At 33.5% G+C, this 25198-nt stretch overlaps 1 protein-coding gene across 5 annotated transcripts in view; it reads left to right on the top strand.

Moving 5' to 3' along the window:
- The window catches only part of Rsh (Rap GTPase activating protein radish), a 130820-nt gene that overhangs the window by 90176 nt on the left and 15446 nt on the right, over positions 1–25198 (top strand). For 2 of the 5 annotated variants that reach the window (XM_083079865.1, XM_083079866.1), the window contains exons 1-9: positions 2061–2773; positions 3357–3791; positions 4337–4577; positions 5024–5468; positions 5712–5850; positions 6244–6421; positions 6782–6986; positions 7357–7468; positions 22329–22431. In XM_083079865.1, coding sequence (XP_082935991.1) covers positions 2491–2773; positions 3357–3791; positions 4337–4577; positions 5024–5468; positions 5712–5850; positions 6244–6421; positions 6782–6986; positions 7357–7468; positions 22329–22431 — 2141 coding nt within the window. In that variant the 5' untranslated portion in view covers positions 2061–2490. Of the gene's footprint in view, positions 1–1228; positions 1287–2059; positions 2774–3356; positions 3792–4336; positions 4578–5023; positions 5469–5711; positions 5851–6243; positions 6422–6781; positions 6987–7356; positions 7469–22328; positions 22432–25198 lie in introns of those variants that run through there. The other 3 variants (XM_083079869.1, XM_083079870.1, XM_083079868.1) reach the window with 3 other exon arrangements.

Raw genomic sequence — 25198 nt, forward strand, 5'->3', positions numbered from 1 at the left:
ATAAAACTTTAAGTTTTAATTGAATAATTTGCAAATAAAAAGTCAATCACGAAATTTATTTTTTTGGACAAGTTAAATTGTCGTTCGAATTTATTGACTATCGATATTAGACACAAGTTCGTTGTCGATGCTCGTTTGTTTGCCGGAGCGAAGTAATCAGGGCAAGTGAATCGCTAATTAGGTCACTTTGTGCATAAGTAAACCCTACAGCTTTGACTGGAAGATTAATTAATTGTTATCTGTGCGCACGTTTCGGGTCCAGACTTCAAACATCTAGTTTTCCCTATCGTTCCTCTGATGAAACTGTAATTGCGCCTTATCGTAACACTTTTTTTTTTTAATTACTTCTCTTAATTCGTCTTATATGAGCCATCAAGCTTCACTATTAACGACCAGTCGTATTAGCATGCGAATGGATTGAGTTCTCACGATTTCTCTTAATATAAGGCAGCCAAGTTTTAACAAGAGTTAATATTATTGTGATGTAGCGAGAGTTTCTAGAAAGTTACTGACATAGCAAAACTTGTATCGTATTGATTTCGCAGAAATTATACGAAAACTATGAATGGAAATATATGTTTGATAGAAATTTGTAACATTGAAGTTTGCATATATATTTAACGGAATTTACATTCAACATATTCAAATGTCCAATATGTAGGTGAAACCAGACACGAGGTATATGCATACGTTCCAATAATATAGAAATTTTCGTATAATGTGTTTATAATAACGTTTGTAAACTATATTGAATAATTAAAATCGTATTTCCTCGTATGTGGCAATAATATTACATTCATTAGATATTATGTTAGCCATTTGATTAGTAAACGATTGCTAAAACATTTTAATGAATGCGGGAGATATTTTAGGAAATATAACGTATTTTCACATAATTACATTACACAATCATGATATATGATATTTATTCTCAATATTATTGTGTTACATTATCATCGAGTTTCGTTGTCAACCTTTTTGCAACGTCATTAATTTTCCGATGTTTCGATATAAGAAATAAACGGCGGCGTTGCGCAGAAACAACGCAGTTTCCGTGATTAAAAAATGATCATCGATTACTTTCCACGCTCTATTTCAAGTATCACGCACCTTTTCAGGATACAGCATCATCGAGAGCGCGATGCCTCTTTACATCAACTACTTTACTATCGAACGCGATAGCGGTCTATCGAAAAAAAAAAAGTTTGTGTGTGTGTATCTTTTGCAGGTCGGCCAGACCCTTGCCATGCGATGTCGTTGCAGAGCCCCAGACTTCGACATTACAGGTCGAAACATCAAATCAGATATATGCCTTCTAAAAAAGTTTTTATTATATGCTGTATACACATGAGAAAAGACATGCGGCTCTCTCGCTCTCTAGTAATTGTATACATATATACATATATATATATATATATATATATGTATATATATTATATAATATATCTCAAGTTTCTTTATGCATCCACGCTTTTGGAATGACGTTCATCGGCGCTCGCGAAACACGCTGCGGTTAACATTCCTAAACGGAAGGCTGCGATGTCGACTTGTGTGAACTCGGCGATCTCGTGCTTTACATACGCCAGAATGAGTCTCGCGTTTAGTCTCGCTGCGTTTACTCCTGAAGTCTCTACCCTATTTATATTTAAATTTATGCTAATTCAAAATGACGCGAAGAATTTAATCTCACATGTATCAAGCATCAAACAGTACGTCAGTGTTGTGATAATTTTAGATAGTGTATGTTCGAAGATAAAAAATAGAATCTAGAATTATCCGTTCTTTTTTTAATTTCTAATATCATGCTTATATAATCAAATTAATGCTAAGTACTTCTTAGATTTTTTAGAAATGTCGACGCGACAGTGTTTGTCTTGTGTATAATAGTGCCATGCGTTACTAGATCTTTGCTCATTTTACATGATATCAATTTTTAAAAAATGCTTTGTATTATTTTTAAAAATTTTACATTATGAAATTTACATTATTAAAAATTTTTATCAATTTTAAAAAAATGCTTTGTATTATTTTTTAAAATTCACATTAAAAATTTCTCATGATTATTTTTTCGCAAGAATTATTCTCGCGTATTCTCGACAAAAATCACGGTCGAGCTTACACAATCGCCAGCCCCGTTGTAATTATTACACGTACGTTATTGTGTCTACTGTACATTGTTAGAGTGTTGTTCTACTTAGCTACGTTTGTATTATCTTGAATATCTCGTTAAGTTCTTTCGATCGTATTCACGAAGTGGGCATAGACGAAGTGTGGTTTCGCGGCGATAAGAAGGCAGGAGGAGGCTCGCACATCTGTATATATCAATATATCTGTATATTATACGTGCCTCGTTCCTGCTGTCTCTTGTGTACCGATGGTAGCTTCGCAATAAAATCGAGCATGACAATCGTCTTGTTGCGCGTCTTAACAAGGGTCTAAAAGAAACCACGACTTCAATGAAGTATTGTCACTTTTGAGCGCTCTGTTGGCATGGCCTGGTTTCACGTAATTTTATCGTTGAGAGATGCACCTTCTTCTTCCGTTGAAAGTTCTTCCGTTCCGCTCGCGAGTGGCGGCAAGCGGACGTCACGCTTTCCTACCGGCTTAAGCCGAGACCGCGCACTTCCTTTTTTCAGGACCATGACAGCGATCTGCTTCGTGTGCAACCTGCCCATCCTAAGTCATCAAGTCGGGCTGATATGGCAGGGTGGCAACGGCTGGGACGATCTCGTGCGAGAGCAAGTGGAGGAGTCCACTTTGAAACAACGACTGGGTATGCACGGACACGCTTCGACGATTCGTAACCAGCATTTCTCGCACATTATGGAAATTCGATGGTTTTCTTATGCGAAAGTGCTTTAAATTCATTTTCATGAGAATTGTAATGGCCGATACCCGTGTTGCGCAACTATTAAAGTCGGAAATTAATAGCATTTGTATTTTTCTCTAATCTTTTCTCTCCGGGAAAAAATTCATTTCATTAAAAAAGTATCATATAAAAAATTAATATTGCATAAATTGCACAAAATAAGTATTATATAAAATAATAAGAAGAATAAGAACGTCCCTCTTTTTAAAATACAGCTATTAAATCAATTTTTAATTATGTATTCAATATATTCCCTATTTCTATCTTTCGAGCGACCTTCTCAAGTATAAATAAAATAATACTTTGCTATTTATATAATATTATTTCATTATTTATTAAGAAGAAACAAAGACCCACCCAAAAAAAACTGGCATTGTCGTTGCGCATCGGATTTTTTTATAACAAATCAATAATAAGACGACATTATTTTATTCTTGAACTAATCGAACGATAACATCTACAAAAATAAAAATGCGTTTGCGTTCAGGAACAGGCAGACGAGACTCCGCGGCGCAAATCACATCGATCTCGCCACCGAACGAGACCCATGACTCCTCGCCGACGAACCAACGTCGACGGCGATCGAGCCTCGCACAGCTGACCGACATCCTGCGCGAATGGGGCGGCGGTGCCTCCGCGAAGAGCGGACGCGGCAACAAGCTCTGCCGCAGGGAGACCTTGGCGGACATCGCCAAGTCGCTGCCGTGGTCGCGACAAACCACCACGGACGCGAGCCACCTGGCCAGCCTGCGGAAGAGACGGGAGAGCTCGGTCGACAGCGGTATTCGCAGCCAGGTGTCGACCAAGTCTAGACGTGATTCCGCCATCAGCGATTTCAAGAACGACATAGCCAGACTCTGGAGCAAGAAGGAAACGCCGCAGCCGCAACCGCCCACAGTCATCTCACCCACGCCACGACGAGGTAAAGCCTTCAAAGAAGAGCAAAGGAGAAATAGCTTGTGTTTCTCTGATACCAGTCTAAAAATAACGCTCGTGCTCGCGATTGCTTTGAGACTGCAAAGTGATTGATACGTGAATTCAATGAAAAAAACTCATTCACAACAGTTTTAGAGACAGATGTGCGTCTTGCATGAGTCATGTATAATCGTTCTTCTTTAGATTAAATTTTAAATTAATTAATTTAATTTAAAGATACACAGAGAGAAAAAGTGTGACGTTTTGTTGCAGATTTAACGTGCTGGTTTTAACATCCGTGACCAGTCACTTTGAAAAATAGTCTAGTTTCTTTTTCACCAATTATGTTAACGTAAAACGCGTAATTATTTTTGAAATATTTTATTTAGTACGTTTCATAATTTTTAATAGCTTATCAACGTTTATGCGTGTCAAATTTTAATTTTCAAACAATGTAAAAAAACTAATTATGAAGGGAATAAAAAAAATTAATCGTTTTTTAACGAAATGCACGATGCATATTTATCATACTAATTATTATATCACTTGCAGGTTCTGGCGAATCGAGAAATTCTCGTCGTGGCTCGGGTGAAAGCGCAAGATCCAGGAGAGATTCGGTGATTGCGGGACAGACTCCGAGTCCCGGCGAGCGTAAGCACAACTGTCGTCATCATAGACGTAGGCAGTCTCAACAGTCGATGGATGGGGGTGGCATTACACCTACGAAATACTACAGAAATGATCAAAGACCGAGCGCTTCAAGCACAGACAGTGCGGCCAGTAACGCGGTCAGGTCGGTGAAGATGAATAATTAAATTGGCCAATAGGCAAATAATTAAATTCAAATAAATGAGATTAAGGTAATTAAAATAAGTAATTAAAATACATAATTTTTAATTATTTTATTAATAATTTTTAATTAATTTTAATTTAAATTAATTTAATTATCTTTAAATTTTAAATTAATAACATTAATAACATAACCATTCATACAAAAGAATCGTTTATACATATATCAAATTATATACACAATGCCTCATAATTTTCTTCGATACAGAATAACATATTCATTTCATTTTATTCATATATTTGATTCTGTATTGAGAGAGAGAGAGAAAATGTAGAATATTCTCGTCTCCAAATTGACCACAGAATCTGTTATTAAAAAATATCCAGGACAAAATTTTGAGATACTCTGTAAGTAGTATGTGTATTATTTAATTAATTGTTTTCCATTAGAGATCATATGGAGGCCCAGAGGAGTTCCACAGACAAAAGCGAGAGATCTAGCAGTACTGAAACCAAGACACAATCAACTGGCCCCATGATTGACGCGAAGACGACAATGTCGGCGACATCCTTGACGGTCGACGGAAAGACGTCCGTCGTCACCATGACTGAATCGAGAATAGTGACAATCAATACCCCCACTTTGTCGACCTTGAGCGTTGATACAAAAGCCACTATTGATAACAAGTCCGGTATCAATCTGGACGGATCTATGAACCCACCGACTATCGTCATGTCCTCGGTAACGCCACCGGCGATTTCACCGACGGCCGGAAGCAGCCTACCGCTTCCTGGTACCTCGACTTCCGGTAGCTCCAGCCCAGTTGGTTCCCCGAACGTCAACAATACACCTACGCATCCGTTACTTTCCACTCGAAGAGACTCGACAACGCAGGTAAACTTTGCGTTCTTCTTTTACGATGAAGAATATTAATCCAGTAATTTGATGTATGATTGTAATAAGTTATAGCGATGTAAAATTAAATTTTTTTATATATTTGACAAAAATATAGTTAGAATTTTCCAATTGCTCAATTTTTGCGTAATTTATTAAAATGCATCTGTAGCTGTCATAAATCTTCCATTTCTTTTGTTGTTTATATATTGCATATTAATGGTTTATCGATTCTTTTAACAGTGTTATTACAAGAGTAAAGAAGTTTCGCCGAATAAATTGTCGAGGCTGATACGTCAACAGGCAGCAATAGACGAGTCCATGCCACCCACAGGGCGTCGTGGCAGTCAGCCAACTTTATCACCGGATCCTGATGATGGCGGTAAATACCAATTGTTGTTACAATTGCTTTAGTTTTTTTCAAACAATACATGAAATTAAAATTCTATATATTGTCTGCAATTAATTTTTCTTTATGTATCTGTTATATAATTTTTCTTTATATATCTGTTAATTTATTTGTATTTTTATCTCGCACAAAATACTTAAAATCGATCATTTCAATTATGACATAACGGTTCTATTAACTTCTATTGTAATAGCGTCACCCTTTCATTTCGGCAATGAGTTAAACTTTTCAAATTTAAAAGAACATTTTGATATAAATTAACATTTCCTTTAAATGATAATTGAAGAAGATATTAAATTCGAGAGATATTGTTATAATTATTTAAGCTGTAGGATATATATACTAATTTTATCGATATATTTGAAGGTCGAAAAGCACGAAGAGACTCCTTGAGTCCGGATTCCGCTTCTTATCCACGACGTCGTGACTCAAGAAGTCATTTGAGTCCCGACAGAACTGTTGATAAAAGAGATATCAGTCCTATCAGGCAAAGAAAAGCTCGACTGAGAAGGCAATCCACCTCCATGGCTGGTCGGCCACCAAGGTACCTGTATTTTATTGATTTTCTAACAAGAATGGCGTAAATGCGATGATCCATTTAATATTCATAACAATTATTAACATTTTAAATTCCAAAATATTTTAATATGTGTAACCAAGCCCTATTTTATATATTGAAATATTATTATATATTATTATATTTATAATATACTTATTAATATTTTTACAAATTATTTTTAAATATTTTATACGCATATTTTTATTTTTATACGCATTTTAAAATATTTTTAAATTATAAATATCTATACAATTTCAAATCACATTTTCGCCAAACTTTAAAATTTTAATATAATTATATTAATTTGTAACATATTAAAATTTTTCCCATTTATATATATTGCAGATCGCCGGACAGCTCCTCATGTTCGTCCAGAGATCCCAGTCCTTGTGCTCGCGCACCCAGCGGTATCCAACATGCACCAATAATACGACGGCAATCCACCACCGAAGAAATTTTGATAGCGCGCGGTTTTCGACGGCAGAGTACCACCGAGGAGATGATACGATGCCGTAATTTTAGACGACAAAGCTCTCAGAGCGACGACACGGTTCGTTCATTTCGATAATATTCGCGATTATCGATAAAATTCATCTCGAAATAGATATATAGAAAATATAATAATGCTTCATTAAAAAACAAAAATTCTGATTTCTTTTTAAATTTGCATAAACTTAAGGGCATCGAATAAACAAAATAAAAATTTTTATAAAAGGAAATTTTTATAAAAAATTCTTATGAAGCGAAATCTTCCTTACGTAATAAATATAAGAATAATTTTTAAAAAACTTCTATTCAAAAAATTTAACATTTTTAAGAAAGCAACATAGAGCTATTAGAACTAACTATTAGAGCTAAGAATATTGGTGTTTTTCATTTATGTAATTAACGATCATGAGACTTTATTTCTTATTTCATAGGTTCAGAGATATCGCGGACGAAGAGATAGCTCTGCTCAAATCACGGATGGCACCTTCGCGACGATGACAGTCGAAACATCTAGCACATTTTTTGACAGCAGCACCCAGACTGGTGAGTGATTAAAGATTAAAGGATAAATATAATTCCGCGCGTCGTACATGTAAAAATATTGTAATTCACGACGTTTGGTGAATTCCAGCGTGTTCCAAATTCATCCTGACCTGTCCTTTGACAGTAGAAATTTTCGCTCCGTGATGTATTCTTAGTACAAGAGGAATCTTGTAATTTCGTAAATTTTTAGCACTCTTAAAATATTCCGTGTTGCGCAAGGCAACACGGAATACGTGAAAGGATAAACATCTCTTACTCTTGAAAAAATAAACATCTCTTACTCTTGAAAGAATAAACATCTTCATTAAGTAATATCAATGAACAAAACATGTCCGCGCCTTAGCGTTTCATTTTTTGAAAATTTTATTTGATATGTTTTATATATTGAATTTTAGGCATTGAATGAATAAGGAAACTATCGCAGAATCATCACGTGAATTCATTTAATAGAAAAAATTTGAACAAAAAGAAAAACTAAAATAAAAAAGTTTTTATTTGCTTTTTCTAATCCTAAAAATAATTACATATCGAGATTTCTATAATCTTTGTTCAATCATTGTTACATAAATAAATCATAAATATTATTCATAAATATTATTCATAAATTATCTTAATTATAATATATTATATTTAACAAAGTTGAAAAAAGTTATAAAAAAATAATGAAAAATTTTTATTTTAAATAGTTTGGCAAAAAAGAATTATAAATAAAATTTTTCTTTTATAAAAGTTTTTTTTCGTGATCAAATTATTAAAGTCATACTGCAATGGTATAAGATAATGATATTTCTTGACTCGACGATATTATGTTTCATTAAGTCAAAAATTTTTTTTCAATACAAAACTTTCTTTTGATTTTTTAAATACAGCTTAAAAATCATTTCCTTATTTATCATATGCCATATAAAATCTTCAATAATATTATAAAATCTTTCTAGTAGAATATTTCAAGGATTCGTTTAATCATGACATTTGCTTTCATTATTCTAAATAGCCAGCAAACCTAAATATTCGCTATCAAATATTCTGCATCTCGAACGTTATGCTAAATTCGCGCTTCTATTATCGCGTCATGCGCGAATAGCCGGCGTCGCGACGCTCGAGGACGCAGGCGTCATCGTGACCGGATTAGTTCCTGCGAGATAACACTGGGGGTGCACCGTAGTCGATAGACTGGAAAACAGAAAACCAACCCTTGTGAGGTACTCCTCGTCTAAGGACGAGCGTGCGTGTACACTCGTCGCGGCTCCGCCTCGTGCGCAAGGTGTTCCCGTCATCGTAAGACGAGGAAGTTGGAGTAATCGCGAAAGAACATCGCGTTCTACACTGAAGTGAGAGTCTCGAAAAATTTCGTCGTACTCGGGGACCAGTATTTATCTCGGTCCTCTCGAGGATCGACGATCGAATTCGACCGATAAAGGATCGCTCCTGAAGAAAGGACTTTTCACGAATGGACGACTCGTCTAATCCTTCGTGTTTTAATTGAAGGTGCACGCGGCAAATCCTGTCCGTCCCGCTTCTACCTTTGTCTGTTTACACGCCTCGAAGAATCGATCCTAGGACGATCAAATGTCGGTGGCGAGCCACGCCGTCAGAAAGGTGCGTAGCCCTTCCTGCGGAAGGTTGATGCAATCGAATTTGTCCATTAGAGCGATGAAAATACGTTAACTGTGGGTGGTGGCTCTTCTTCCGAGCGACAGATTGAAGTTTACCGACTGTTAAGATTTCCGTGTGAAACGAACAGGCATTCCTCTCTTCGTCGGTTCCCCGCATATGTGTGTATGTACATATATGTAATATATTCTACAAGCATACATCCTGAGTTGACGCTCGCGGAGCGCACGATCAGGTGTTTTCCACTGACAGGACGCAACCACTTGTGGCAGAGCCCGGCGAACTCTGTCGTTCGATATCGGTTCCGATATCACGCGAAAAATTTGGAAATCGGCCAACACGCGGCACGCGTCGTCAGGGAAACAGTACCTAACTCGTCCTATCGTCGCGCGACCTGAAAGGTCCTTCTGTGACCTTCGAGGCGGCGGCGGACGTCTCCGTGCGTCCTTGACACGTTATGTCGATCGTTCGATAGTCACGCGCTATTAGTCGGTGTGCCGATTGTGTGTTATCTCTGTGAAGTTCGAATGCGAAATTGGCGAGTGATGGCGAGAAGGACTCGTCCTAGCGATCGAGGACTTTACTGTTTTCCTGTCAATGCGATCATGATGCCGGAAACTCTTGCGAAAGTGATGATCCACAGGTATGTTTCGACCGTATAAAATATATGTCGAACGTAGATCCTTATTCTTATTGCGCGATTTCATGCACAATTGTGATAAAAACATTTATCGATTTTTTGTACGATTAATAATAATTTTTTTTCAAGGGAGCGTTATGATATACTTCTAATAATTTATTTTATGTACGTTTTTTATGCGTCATATTTTTATGATTCACATTTATATAATTTACGAGCGGAAACTCTGTAGAATTTATTTTTTACATGAATACCTATCCGATTTATATAATGCGGTATATCGTTTCAATTATTAATGTGTAATATGATTTTTCAAATGTAAAGCTTAAAAAAAATGTCTATTATTAATTTAGAGTAAATTTTAAATAAAAAATTTCTTAAGTAGATTTTCGAAGACTAGTCTTTTTTTTCAATCTTTCAATATTCAAAATTATTGTGTGTGTGTGTGTGTGTGTGTGTGTGTGTGTGTGTGTGTATATATATAATAATTTTGAATATTGGAAGATTTAAAAAAATAGTCTTCGAAAAAATTTTTCTACTTAAAAAATTGTTTATTTAAAATTTACTCTAAATTAATGATAGAGATTTATATATATATAATTGTATTATAACCGTAATATAACTGTAAATTATTTATACATATATGTATAAATAATTTACTATATAAGATAATTATAATTTTGAATTTATAATGTAAAAAGCTTTGCTCTAGTTCAATAATCAATTAAAGAACATAAATGATATATGTATTAACTGTTAACGAGAAAATAGTGCGAAGCTTATCGCATGTCATACCACAATTAGTAACGTGACGTGTTCGTTTCACAATACTTGAGATTAATAAGTCAATATGAATTATACGTGCTAATTTGTGGTTAGTCGCCAATTTAGATTACGAATCCCGACGCACCGTATTCAAATGTCAAAGTTAAATCTTTACAAATTTAACACATACCGACGGATAACGTAATTTACTCCAGTGCAATTTACTTAAAGTTTAATACGTTAATGAACATTATATGTACACATTCATTATAGTATATCTATAATTAAAATCGCAAGTTTTTAAGAGTATGATAATTCAACTTTATTTCGGTCTCATCGTGTAGGATGATATTTACAAGACACTCGATTACATTTATTCATAATGTTATCGTCTTTTAATGGATCGACGATACTGATAGTACAGAATTTAGTGTGCTACATTTAAATTCGAAACGGCAATTTTGCCGAGCTTATGGCGTGTTCGAGAAGTTGAGATATAAGATAATCGTGTCCCTCTCGACGACGTCGATGGTGATAAATATTTTCATTGCGAATTTTATGACAGACGTGATCAGTTGAGTAGAGAAGCGCTCCTCGTTAGAACGCTTTTATCGCGGACCGTATTTAATACACGTCATTGAAGTTGCGCGCACGCGTATGTTAGAATCAATTATAAAAATAATTCTTTTAACATCGCGCGTGAATATTTCGCCTTTACTTTTCTTTAATCTGCAAAGACCGAGATTAAAATGTTGATTCGTTCGTAATCTCGCAAACCAAAACGAGTTTCATTTAGCTAATTAAATCGCCGACGGTTTTATTTACAGCAGATCCGTTATAACATAAAGGATTTTTTTTTCGTCGATTTAATTATTACAATCACGGCGAATTTTAATCGCGCAGCTTTTCAACTCACAAAGAGATTCGTGTCGGAACTATGCGGGGGCGAATTATTTTTGCAAACTTTGTTTCTCCGTTGCTGACGAAGGAAGGATCGTTACAAGAAATTTAACTTGATCTGGGCGACCGGAAGTTGTTTCTTACATCTCCTCGGCGTATTAGAGATTCGAAGTGTCGACAACTTTTACGCTCATTTTGCTAGCAAGTTTCAAAACGTATCGCGCGTTATTAATATCGGAAAAAAATCTGTATAGTTCGTACGAATATTTTTAAGACGGTAGATTATTGAATTTGATCCTTATCTATATCGAAAAAGGATTTATTTTCTATCGTTGAAAATCTACAACAAAAAAGCTGAGTATCTATGCGACTAGTTAACTAATTAGTTATGCTTGAAAATAATGTTTGAAGTAAGTAATTAAATCGTATCTATTAATAATAATTTAATTTACGAAACGATTGTTGAATATCTAATTAATGATAAACGCGTGACTACACTCAACTACGTTCTGCAATCAGCTCTTTTCTCGTACAGGTAATATTAAGTATGCATATTGGCGCGTACATTCACAAGTGCGCTTTTAAATTAGCCAATCGATTGGTACCCATCGATAACGATTTAATTAGAGACAATTATCGAATACGCAGCGAAACGTAATAGAATTGCCATCAGTTCATGTTGTAAAATTAACTCTGTATGCCCATACAGATAATTTTCAATAATTCCAAATTAAGTAACCTTCGTACAATGAAAATATTAAAATTATAAAAAAATATTTATTGTATAATATATAAAAAATAATCTATATATATATAATCGCTTATTATATTTACTTAGATGTCCGTTGTTTTTTTTTTGTAACAATTAGAACTTATGTGCACTGCGCTTTGCAATATTCATCAATCTGCAGTTTATTACATTCCTCTTGATCTTCTTTCTTCGTTGCCGAAGGTTTTTCCACTTTTATGGCCGTTTTTTACTTTACCGTGCTGCCTTAATTATGTTTCTCTTATCTTCGAGACTCGGCCAGTGCTCACGTAATTTAGTGGATACGCGTTTCAGGGCACCGGAGCTACGAACAAATTGTCCGTAATTTGAGCGCCGCTGGTAAATGTAATTTTCCAGATCGGTCTTGTCTCCTGGTCGCGCGAATGCGTCCATTTCGAAATTGCTCTCGTGTATTTTCGCCTTCACGTTAAAGGAAGGAATAACAAGGTGAGGCGTCCGACTTTTATGTTGAGTACCTCCACTTCTCTCTTCCGTTCATCTCATTTTAGGCTCTTTTTGCCGTGTATCGAATGTTTCCCCGGAATGATAGGATTAAATTTTTCTGGAGCACAGATATCTTTTGAAAAGTAGAACAAGCATGGAGAAAATATCGCTTACTAACAATAAATAGTTTTTACATTGAAAAATATATAAATAAAAGTACTCTATCAGCACAGTTCGGTTTTTATTTGCAGTATGTAATTGAAGTTTTATTATTAAATATTCGTTGGTTGTTATCACACTTTTTAAATTTTATTGAAGATTACAATAAAATAGTATATAAAATATATATAATATAGAGGCAAGAATATTATTGTAAAATCATTGCGAAATCAGACTTTTATTGTCAACCAACAATTCAAAATTATTGTATTTGTTTCAGCGAATTTTTCTATGATTTTATTCCTTAATTCTTTTTATTTATGCACATATTATTTCCTGCACTGCTTTATATTTCCGACATGTGTAGATATTGTAATTGTCGCCCTTATTTCGTTTTCTGGGATTATTTGCGCGTAGCAGGTAGATACCTATTAAAACCTTGTGTGTGCCGTGTAGCTAAATAAAAAGAAAAACATTTCGGATGCCGGATCACTTCGTTTTCTTCAGCCGTTTGCAAACGTGAGGCGAAATACAATAAGTCGTTCGCGCGAGCTCGAAGTGACGAAAGCAAAGATAACGGCAAACAAAATAACACGAAAAAGAATATATTACCATGCGCTTCGAATGGAGAAATGCAATTGAACGTTCGTTTTTAATCGCATTATTCCACGCCCGTTCGCCGTATAACATGACCGTAATAAGCTTTTAATCGAGAAATATTAATCGGCCGTAACACGCGAGATGCTCATGAAAAACTCTCGGGCTTATTGTATGCCAGCCGAACCCTCGACAGAATTCGTCCCTTATTTGTTCTTTAGTCTTCAACGACGAAGGGCGCTTTTATCGACGAACGCATTAACAATTAAATTACTAATGTGTTTTCAGACTCAATATCGATAGAAGAATATAATATAATATAATAAGAATAGGGAGTAACATTGTTTATACTGTCGTGATTATTGATGCTTAAACAATTGTATCTTTTCAAGTTTCAAAAATCTAAAAAAGCAAAGCTTGTTAAAAAAGACTGTATTTCTTATTTAAAAATATTATAATTTTAACATCAAGTCATTCAATACATATCGTATGAATAATTATTATTTGTGATTTGCTTATTTATTGCTAAAACATAGCTATTGTAAACGAGATTCATATCTAATTGTTAATAACCCATATTGTTTTATTTGTTTCCGAGATACGATTGCATAATCTCCTAATACTATATGTATTATAAATATTACATAATTAATTAACCGATCCGCATGGATGGTAATTCCGTGTTATCATTCTCTTATTAATAATCAATATAAATGTGTATGTGTGTGTAGCGTTTCGAGAATGAAATACGCTGGATATTAGTACAAGAACGGTTTCCTAAATTCATCGAATTTAGGAAACCAAGGACAACGATAAATCGAACATTATCGAATTTAAGAAGTCAAGGATAAATCAGAAAGTTCGAGGAGATGCTTGGGGGGAATATTGCCAACCGTAAATCCCACCTCGGTATCAATCGCATCGCTGCTCATTCTGTGCGTGTGCGTTTATCAAGGATTTATTGAGCTCTAATCTATCCCGTGGCGCTCGCACCAATCGCAAATCAATTATTTGTTTATTTTTATTGACGCGTGAAGGGCGCGGCACGCTCGCCGGATTAAAGGGGGAATTTCGATTGGCACATACTAAGCGTAAATAATCGGTATTTTGTTCACGACCGCGTACATTGTGATTAAGGCACGTCACACACGCGCTACATTCATTCTCTTCAATGTTATTTGGACGAGCGAATCTGTACAGATTACTGGAGAATTTATCGTATAATTATCTGACAACTAAAACAAATGTATATAATAGAGAGAGAGAGAGAGAGAGAGAGAGAGAGAGGTTCTCTTTGTATATAAAAAAATATATAAAAAAAAAATATATATATATATATATTTTTTATATATTTTTTTATATATATAAAATTCTTTAAATTCAGTTACCTTTCATAAAATTTTTCTTTTCGATATCATTAAGTCTCTATAATTATAATTGTGTGTAAACTTTAAATTTATACAAAACTTTTCTTGATGAATGAATAATTCTGGAAATACGGATGAACTTATGCAGATTAAAAATCCAAGTTCGGAAAAATCTGGTAGAAAAGAGAGAATGAGATCGGCCTAATTCTTTCATCCGCGACGCAAGTGACGCGGTAGAATCCCGGATGCAATAATTGCGCGAGATGTAATTATTATTTCCATGGTGGAGACCGCTGGTAATCGTCGCTCTCTGCCGGAGGACTCCTGGGAATTTCATTGGTTTCGATAAATTCTGCCGGCCGACTGGTCGAGGCCGTGCTCCCTGGTCATCAATTTCCGTCGACAAGACCACGTTCATTGCTAAGGCCGAATTTACGCTTTTGGCGATGGCTCTGGATAAATCGTCCCAAGTGAATGAATCGGAAGTGAACTATCGACAAGTTAAGTTCACCAAAAGCTCTTCGTTCTCGGGCTTGCTTGTAACACGAAAATTATTGGAACCGGTTAAGGAAAAATCGATTTTTCGGATTAGAAGGAGCATCTGTTGTTAAAATTTAATTGGGTGATTCTGGAACCTACACTACGTATTTGTATATAATCCAGTCATAAATTATTTGTTAAGTATTAACACATAATATGTAATGTGGAACCTAATTTTTGTTATATAGAATTAACAGTGAACATTTTTCCTTCATTTCTCAAAAAGTTATTTCTACGCGCAATAGGAAACTGAATATAAAATTTACTTTTACTTCATTTTCAACCTGCGTCGAACAATCGTGAAAATGGACTGTACAAACTTAATTTAGTTCTCGTCTAACACGCATCACATACATCAAAGCCAAATTCTGTATATTAAAAAAGTCTACAAATGATCCGATGTCGATATCACGCGTTCAACAGCCACTACACAATTCGGACTAATTGAGAAAATTTAGTGTAAGTATTTAATGTGTTATTATTAAATGAATGAAAATTTAGTGTAAGTATTTAATTAGTTATTATTAAATGAATAAAAATTTAGTGTAAGTATTTAATGTGTTATTATTAAATGAATATTCTTAATCATATTACTAAATTCCGTGAATAAAATAACTATTAGTATTTATTTTCTCTGTTTTAAACAAATGTAAATATATTTTAAATTTCGTTAAAAGAGTAAATTAAAGAAAATATTTTTAATGCATGTTTAACATTGATATAAAATGTATATTGACATAAAATATATAAATTCTTTACGTTTCCTCTAAATTTCAATCGCTTGTAATACAGAAGCTATTAGTCTCGACATTTTTGTTAGAGAAATCGACCTCAGATTGAAGCCTATAAATTTAGAAGCTACAAATAAAACAAAATGCGCGGGGAAAACTGATACATTCTGTATATGTATATAATTCCAATTGAATTTATTGAACTGGAAAAGGTTAAAGTGTGTTAATTACAGCTTTCATTAATTGTGTATCTAAATTACTGTTATTGTAAATGTCGAATAACGTGATATAATGTAAGAATAATAGTATAATTGCTCGAAATAATTAATTCTATCTTCTCAATATTTTTACGTACTTTTTTTCTAATCTCATTTTAATGTGAAATAATGAAACTAATATTATGAAACGCGCTAAAAGAATATTTCATGTCGAGATCTCTTTTCTGATTTTCAACGAAAGTTATTGCCTAAAGGCGTAACAGACGGAGCTACCAGACACAATTGCATTACGCACTCGACACGTGTTTGTAATTGTGTTTCACATACGAATTAAGCGACTTCAACCGACGAGACGACGAAACTCGCTCTCGTAGTTTGCGTTAAATCTGGTTTTCCTATCGCATCAAATATATGCGGCAAATTTTTCTTTATCAACCGCGACCGAATCCATAAATGCTGTAAAGCTGCAGCAACGAATAAAACACCTGCTCCGAGCACATGGCAAAGACGAGGGTTAAAACGTCAATAAAAGTAAGCTATCGAGCCGTCGCGAGCGAGTTTGTGTTTGCCGCAATATTACATGCTCATATTTTTCTCCTCCTCCTCCTCCCTCTCCCCCCGCCTTCTTTTTCTCGAAAAACTTTCGAAAATTTCATTTGCTGCGAATGTTCTACACGAAGAGCGTCGTATGCGCGCGAGATTGCATTCGTCGGCAAAACGGGAATAACAGGTCGGCAGGCAACGAAGAATTAATTAATTAGGCGTGGCGAGAGATGCAATCTAACGTTCACAGAAGTCCCATTGGAAGTCGTAAGATAATGCACAAGATTGCGACAATTATATTGCGACAAAAGTTTATCATAAAGGGAATTAAGGTGAAATTGTAATGAGAAGGAAATGTGCGGTAAACATTATCTCACAAAATTACAAAGTTTCTTTTGCAATTGCGAATAAAAATATGATTTCTCAAAAATCTCTTTTAATATTTCTTTTTTTTAATGAGAGATTCATTTATCTTGAGTAATTTATTTATACTCTTGTGAATTAAAAGTTAAATTGAATAATTTTTTTTCCTGAAATATTCATATTTACTTCTTCATACTTTCATTTTCACGCGCAAAGGAAACACATTGCAGTTACCCATTTTCTCATAAAATAGAAAGAGCCAGGGGATCAAACGAGGTTAAAGTACTGATAAAGGCTGCGTCAATATCAGCGCGTTCGTGCGTGCACGCTATTATTTTCTTTCGTTACTAAAGCCTGTTTGGAATAACAAACACGCAACTCAGGTAATATTCAAATATCTCCGGTGCAATGGCGACAACAATTTCGTTCAACTTTATTCGCATCTAACGCATTATTTTGCTTTGTTTACCATTTTCCAATTTTCGATTATACCTCGTTCGATCGGAAATAGAAAAAGAAAAAGAAATATTGCAATTCCTTCTTCTTCTTTCTCTTTTTCTCTTTCCAATATATTCATTACACATTCCATGTTACTTGACATTTTCTGATACGCTATTTTGTCGTGCAATGAGTATATAAATAAGAACACGACATCTTGAGTATAATGTAATCGTTATAGGCGACAATTTGTAAAAAGGCCATCGCGACACATGTAGGTGGACTGTCTCTTTTTTACTTTCCAAACTTTTGCTCCAGATCGTGATTAAACACACGTTTTATCTCGATGACAAATTGCATCTGTTAACATTCAATTTAGCTGCTGCATATTTTAGGCGAGATTTGCATCGCGTCGTATTTCGAGATAAAAAGCGAAACCTGAAGAGTGTATGTACACACACATCTCGCGTTTTCCCGTTGAAAAATATATCGCACGTGTAGAAGAACTGCAGATTAATCGATGTTTCCCGCAGTTACGCTTGTGGTCTCACGCGATTTTAATTCGCCGATCTGAATTGCAACGCGAATGGTTTTGCTTTGTATTTTGGAAATGTTTACTCCATTGCTTTATCTCGTTCAATCTAATTTTTTTAGCCGGCAAAATATTTTGCATCATATTTTTAGTATTATTGGAACACTGTAAGAAATAAAGTGTTAATAATATTCATATATAATGTGTTAATAATTTCATACATACTATATAATAATCAAATTCAATATAAAATTATTCTATAAATTATTCATTTATAATAAAAAGGAATTTGCAAAGCACAAGTTTTATTTTGATTTCTAAAATGTAGCAGAAAAAAAGAGAAAAGAGATTAAAGGATAACTATACAGGGTTTACCAAAAGTGTGGAAACCCCTTAATATTTCGAAAAATACGCATTTTTTTAAAAAATGTTTCATACAAAAGTTATAGGGTTTTATGTGGCGCATTACACAGCAACATTATTATGACCTCGAATAGCATTGTCAAGGTTATGTGAAGGTCACCTCCAACTTTTTAAATGGGACACCCTATATGCTTTCGCATATTCTTGTAGCTCATCTCGAGAGCTTTCCAAAACACTATAATTAAGTTAGTTTTCATTAAGTACTTTCCGAGTTATGAGGCTTGAAATCATTTCTTAATTTTACATAAACCATAAAATATCTAGTAAAATATTCATTTTTCGATTATCTTACCTTAATACTTTTATGTACAAAATAATGAAAGTAATTAATTGGTGTAAAGAAAACATACAGTTATATTTGTAAGAAAAAATATGTAATTGTTAATTGCAAATTACATATTTTTTCTTAAAAACAACTATGTTTTTTCTTTACACCAATTGATTCCTCTCATTATTTTGTACATAAAAGTATTAAGGTAAGATAATCGAAAAATGAATATTTTGCTAGATATTTTATGGTTTATGTAAAATTAAGAAATTATTTCAAGCCTCATAACTCGAAAAGTACTCAATGAAGAAATACTTTATTATAGTGTTTTGAGAAGCTCTCAAGATAAGCTGCAAGATAATGTAATAAAAAATATAGGGTTCCATTTAAAAAATTAAAGCTGACTTTCACATAACCTTGACAATGCTATTCGAGGTCATAATAATGTTGCTGTGTAATGTGCCACATAAAACCCTATAACTTTTGTATGAAACATTTTTTTTTAAAATGCGTATTTTTCGAAATATTAAGGGGTTTCCACACTTTTGGTAAACCCTGTATAATATTCTTGTATAAAGCATATCAGATGGCGGCGTAAATCGAGTGTAGAAAGAATAATACCTTGGTTGTGTGCGTAAAGTAATATACCATCTAGCGTAATCTTGTCATATCACGTGCTACAGTTATGCCGCGAATAATTTCGCTCGTCATCCGGATATTTCGCACGAAATATATTACAGTCCGCGAAAACTTGAAAACAAGATTGATGCAACGTAGCTACTTTATATTTCAGATTCATCGGTGTCTTCTAAACTTTCCTCAACAACGCATTAATATTAATACATAAATATTATAACGTATTCTCGTTGCAAGCGCATTCGTGAAATAATGTCCAATTTATCAAAATTGATTTTGTATCATTCAAAACACATTAATGTAATTTTTATATCTAATCTTGGATATTTTGTAATTGAAAAATAATCAATATAAAAAAAATATTAAATTATAAATTATAAATTATAAATTAAAAAACACGAAATTAAAATATATATACATGAAACGAAAATAATGTGCAGCAATAGAATTCCTGTCAAAATATTTTAACATTGAAATAATAAAAGATAAAAGATTTGGAAACAATAAAAACTTTTACTTTTATATTTTCTACATATAATAACATGTTATATATTTATAGAAATATTATTATATTCTGTATTATATTATTATATTTCGGAATGCAAAATGTTGTTTTAATTAAAATTATCAAATTTGATTCTTATGCAAGTTTTCTTATTTAATTGAAGACAAACATCTTGTGTATACAAGAACCCATTACTATCTTAGATCGTCAAATTTCAATTAGCGGAAGAGTTCACTATTTCTATTTAAGATACATATCGCCGTCATTAAAATATATAATAATGTATACACTATAAACTAAGTGTGTGTGTGTATATATATATATATATATATATATATATAACTTTGTAACAATCCAAGTTAAACAATAAATCGGTATATCTATGCTTCGCGTATAGCGTCGAAAGGATGTCAGAATAACGGATACAGAGGATAATATAAGATATTTCGCGAGTTTCTATAATAGCTTTTGAAATGATCTTGATTCCTAAAAAATCTGAAAAATACAATCTTTCACGCAGATGTAAGTTAAAATAAAAGAGATCGTGAATAATTTGAAAATTTATCGATTCTGTCGCGTAGATTTTTCGGAAAACATATCATTCCCTAAACGTTGCTTTTATAATTTAATATTTTATTTTCTTAATTTATCACACACCCACACACAAATGTTTTTTGTTAATTAGAAGATATTTAGAAAAGTGACATTAAAACGTAAATCATATTCTTAATTTTTTTATCATATATTTTGCTGAATTTTATTTCTGTATGAGATGTTTCTTTTCTTATATTATATTTTATCAATTATATTAAGAGAGAGAAAAAAGAAAGAGAAGAAAATAGAAGCCATGTTTATTAAATATTTCTAACTTGAAACATTAATAAAGTAACTAAATAATTAATTATTAATACCAGTTGAGACATCCTAAAGCACATATGTAATTTAGGGACATTTTGACATATACAAAATCTTGACGCTTTAATAATTTAGTAACATTGTGAAAGCTCTCAAGAATGCTGCTATTATTGGGCACTTTTATTAAACATTTATTATAACAATATAAATAAACAAAATTGCATATAATTGCAATGTTGTGCAAAATGTCGAAAGTTCTCCGAAAATGACAATTTTCATGCATGCAAAATAATTGGTTTTTATAACGCGAAATTCGTATAGAGATAGCTTCATTTATTCATGTAATAGTATTTTTAATTTATATTTCACAAGAGTGTCATCAAAAAATATATTATTTTACATCACATAAAATGTCCGATTTTTTCCTCAAGAATCTCCAGATCTCTCTAACGTATAATAAAAAAGAAAGCACTTTATTTTTCATGAATCTTTATCATATTTTTACGTATTTATATTTTACTATAATCTCTTCGCACTTCATCAATAGATAAAATATAAATTAAAGTCTCTCTCTCTCTCTCTCTCTACTGTCTAAATGTTTGTGAAACATTTTTTTTACTTTTTGTGTTAATATGTCGAAATGTCCCTACATTATACGAATTCCCATTCATGTGCGTGCGTGCATATGTGCAATTACATATCGTAGCGGTCACGAATGCCTCGCCGATTTACTTGACGAAACCAACCACTGATGCGGCGCCGTGACGCTCGCTTTTCTCTCGATATCAAAATTCCATGCTTGGCACGCGCTGGAACTCTTTACGGCCTCCACTATGTCGGTGTGTGGTATGGTACGGTGTCACGAGAGCGACGACCACACCCCGCCGATTCAGCTCAATACAATCTCGCAGAAGGGCAGTTAAGTAAAAGACACGGAATGAAAGAGAGGAGCGGGGATTCGGCAGAATACGGAGATAGAAAAATAATGCAAATAAAATGGGATGATAGACAAATTCTCTCGGAGGTTTTAACGACGATGATGATAAAGAGGATATTACGTAATGCCTTGGAAACATTTAAAAGGAAGAATGCAAAAACAAGGGAAAAGTCTACTATCTAAACGCAAATTAATTGTTAATTTTTATAAGTTAATTTTTAGAAATATTTATAATTTTTTAATTGCCATTAATAAAAAGATAAATACTCAAATATTTTTCACAATTATAATTAAATAAATAATAAATATTTATAATTTTAATTACATATTAATATTTAATTATTGCTCAAATAATTTATTTACAATACTTTTGCAAAATGTAATGTTAATGAACCTTGACATTTTTTTACCGATTATCTTGTGAAAAATATACTGAGTATTTATCTTTTTATTAATGGCAATTAAAAAATTATAAATATTTCTAAAAACTTTCTTATATATATTTAGAGACTTTTTCTTTGAGGTTTTGAAATATAAATATATTTGACACACACACAAATATTATATATTTTGGATATTGATATTAAAAGTGTATTTCTATGCTTATTGTTTCAAGAACCATCGCCGTTGTACGACAACAACCATTATCACGAGGAGTGCCTAAAATGTAACAGCTGCGGCCTGAATCTGACGGGACCCAATCAAAAGCGGGCAAGACGGTAAGTATGTTAAGAATCGTGAAGAATTTCTTTATCTTTCATTGCCATATTTTATTACATTTCCATTTCTCACCGAGATCTTCAACATGACTGTATAATGGTTTGGTTCGTTAAAGCAATTGCAATCCGAAAATATGCTGTATAAATACTAATTTCTTTCAAAAATTTTGAAATAAATCTTTTCTTTGCACGTACCGAAAATTTTGAAAATATTTTTAAACATTGTATAAAATCTCATCATACTGATTCGTGGTATACTTAGGAAAGTAATGTCTGTTCTGAAAATTACCAGAAAAATGCTGAGTCACAAATTCGCGTCTTCCATTTAAATTATCATTTATTATTAGTTGATTTATTACTTTTTACCTTCCATTTAAATTATCATTTATTATTAGTTGATTTATTACTTTTTACCTTCGATCTTGCTTCACATAATATTTAATATTACCGACAAAAAATGGACGTACAGAGAATATCTTTTATATCTTAAATTATTATTTATGAAAAAAAAAACAATTACACAATAAAGTAATTTTATTTAAATTTGTGAACATGCGAGACATTTTAATAAACTGTTAATTATTACGAGTACTATAATTTTTGTTCGTTCTTTGTGAATAATTGTACATCATTAGATTCTGTCTGCTATTTGCTTTATGCCATTCCGCTCGACTCCCTACATCTCCTTCTATATTTAAAAAATTGAACCAACGTATATGAAACGAGATCCATGACACGGGCGGCCCCATGATGCTAAATTCTCAGGATATTTCAGTCTCGGAGGTTGGATGCCGACTGCTCAAGATATGCGCGATGAAATAGATGCGAGCGAAATACTGCTCTCTCGATCTACATATCTGTAGCCTCAGAGAAACGCTCAAGATAAAATAGACTAATAAAAAAAAATTACTCGTATAACTTAATTTTTGAATTAGAGAAGTACTATCTTAAAATACGATTTTTTATCGCTAATAATTTATTAATCTCGTCATATATATAGTGTATTTCTCACTTTCTTTCTTTCTTTCTTAAAAATATTTAAATTATACATAATTTTATACTATACCAATTCGCAATAATCCGTAAATAAAATAAAAAAATGTCGAAATATTTATAACATCTTTTATATAACACGATAAACTTACAATCAATCAGCCGAGGAATTGTTGTGCAACTGTATTTTTGAAACGCATTGCCATACACAGACAGAGATTCCGTTCACGATTTAACACTTTGTTCTCCGAAGTGAGAAAGGCGTCAATGGATCGCGCGACAGGGAAAGGCACTTTTTTCACCGTCTATACATCACATCGCCGTCTGACTTTTACTACTTTTTCCCACACGCGACGAGCATAGAAATTACGAGACAAACACGGTGGACGATCGAGAGGCAAAATGACGCGGAATCAAGTGTCCCTCGCCAGCGAGAATCGATCTCGGCCGATTAATCGAATCGCGGGAAAATTCAACGAAACTCCGATCGTTCTGGCGGATTCAATCTGATTTCGTTAAAAGAACTCGCGAAAACAAATGTTCGATCAGGCGTCTCCGCGCACGAATATCGCGCCTTCGCACGCTCGCGTGCCCACAAATTTAAAGGCCCGATTTTATTATAGTCGATGTAGTTTGATCTTTAAATGAACGCTCGACTATCTATCGCGTTTCCCATTCGACAACGTTTCGTTTTCATTTACACCCGTCATATACATCGGAGGATCATCGCGGGGCTCAGTCGATCGGAAAGCCATCCCCATCATGCAGTTTGATCGTGAGTCACGTGCGACAAGAGTTGAATCGGTGACTTTAACGTGGTTCTCCCCTCCCCGGATAAAAAGATGAACGATATCGGGTCGAAGATTCAGGAAACCCATTTACGATTCAACGAACGGTTATCGTCGAGCTGTCGTTAAAAACGCAGCATCATAGCGCGTTATAACATCATTCTTCGACAAGCTTTCTTCGGCGAAAATGTGCGCGCATGCGAAAGAGAGATTATTGAAAAATATTTATTATTCCGACGTGAACGGCAGGCCGTGGAAATAACGTGCAGAATCCTGTCAGATGCAGATTGAATTGGAATGGACATTTTAATGTACCGTTATGCGCGATTATCGGCCGTTTTACAACACTTACGCAAATCGCTACGCACGTCACAGTATTGTGCGAACGGGGCTGTCGTTTTTAGCTGGAGAAAATATAAATAGAAATAAATAGAATATAAATCTTAGGAAATAACATTTTTTATATGATTTGTGTCCACGGTGTTTGATTACTACTATTAACTATTAAATATATTGTGCGGAATATCGTTGCATTAATAAAAAATATTTAAGAAGTGAGAAATTTAATTTCGGATACTTCCGTATTTATAAATTGAAATTTTTTTGAGAGATTAAATTAATATTTCAATTCCTTTATTTCGCACAAAGTATTAATAAAGTAATCCGAAAGACAGATATAATAAAGAAAATTTGCTCTAAAAGTTGGATAAATTGCAAAGTGATCAAGAATGCATTTATGCATGGATTATCAGTATTTAAAAATATGAATTAACATATTTCTAGCAAACTCATAATTTTAATTGATACTGCATAAATTCGCATGATAAGAGCGAATGATAGAGGAGATAAGGGAGTCGGCGTATTCCAATAACAGCCACCATTGAGATGGGTTCGCGTCTCTTATCAAGCGGAACTCCTATAAAACTTCATTTCCCTTGATTGTTTTCGCTTGTGATAAAACTCGCTTAAATTTACAAGTATTATCA

Source organism: Camponotus vicinus, unplaced genomic scaffold (genome assembly GCF_025532165.1).
Source record: "Camponotus vicinus isolate PSW18456_S1 unplaced genomic scaffold, iyCamVici1.0 SCAF_10, whole genome shotgun sequence".
NCBI lineage: Eukaryota > Metazoa > Arthropoda > Insecta > Hymenoptera > Formicidae > Camponotus > Camponotus vicinus.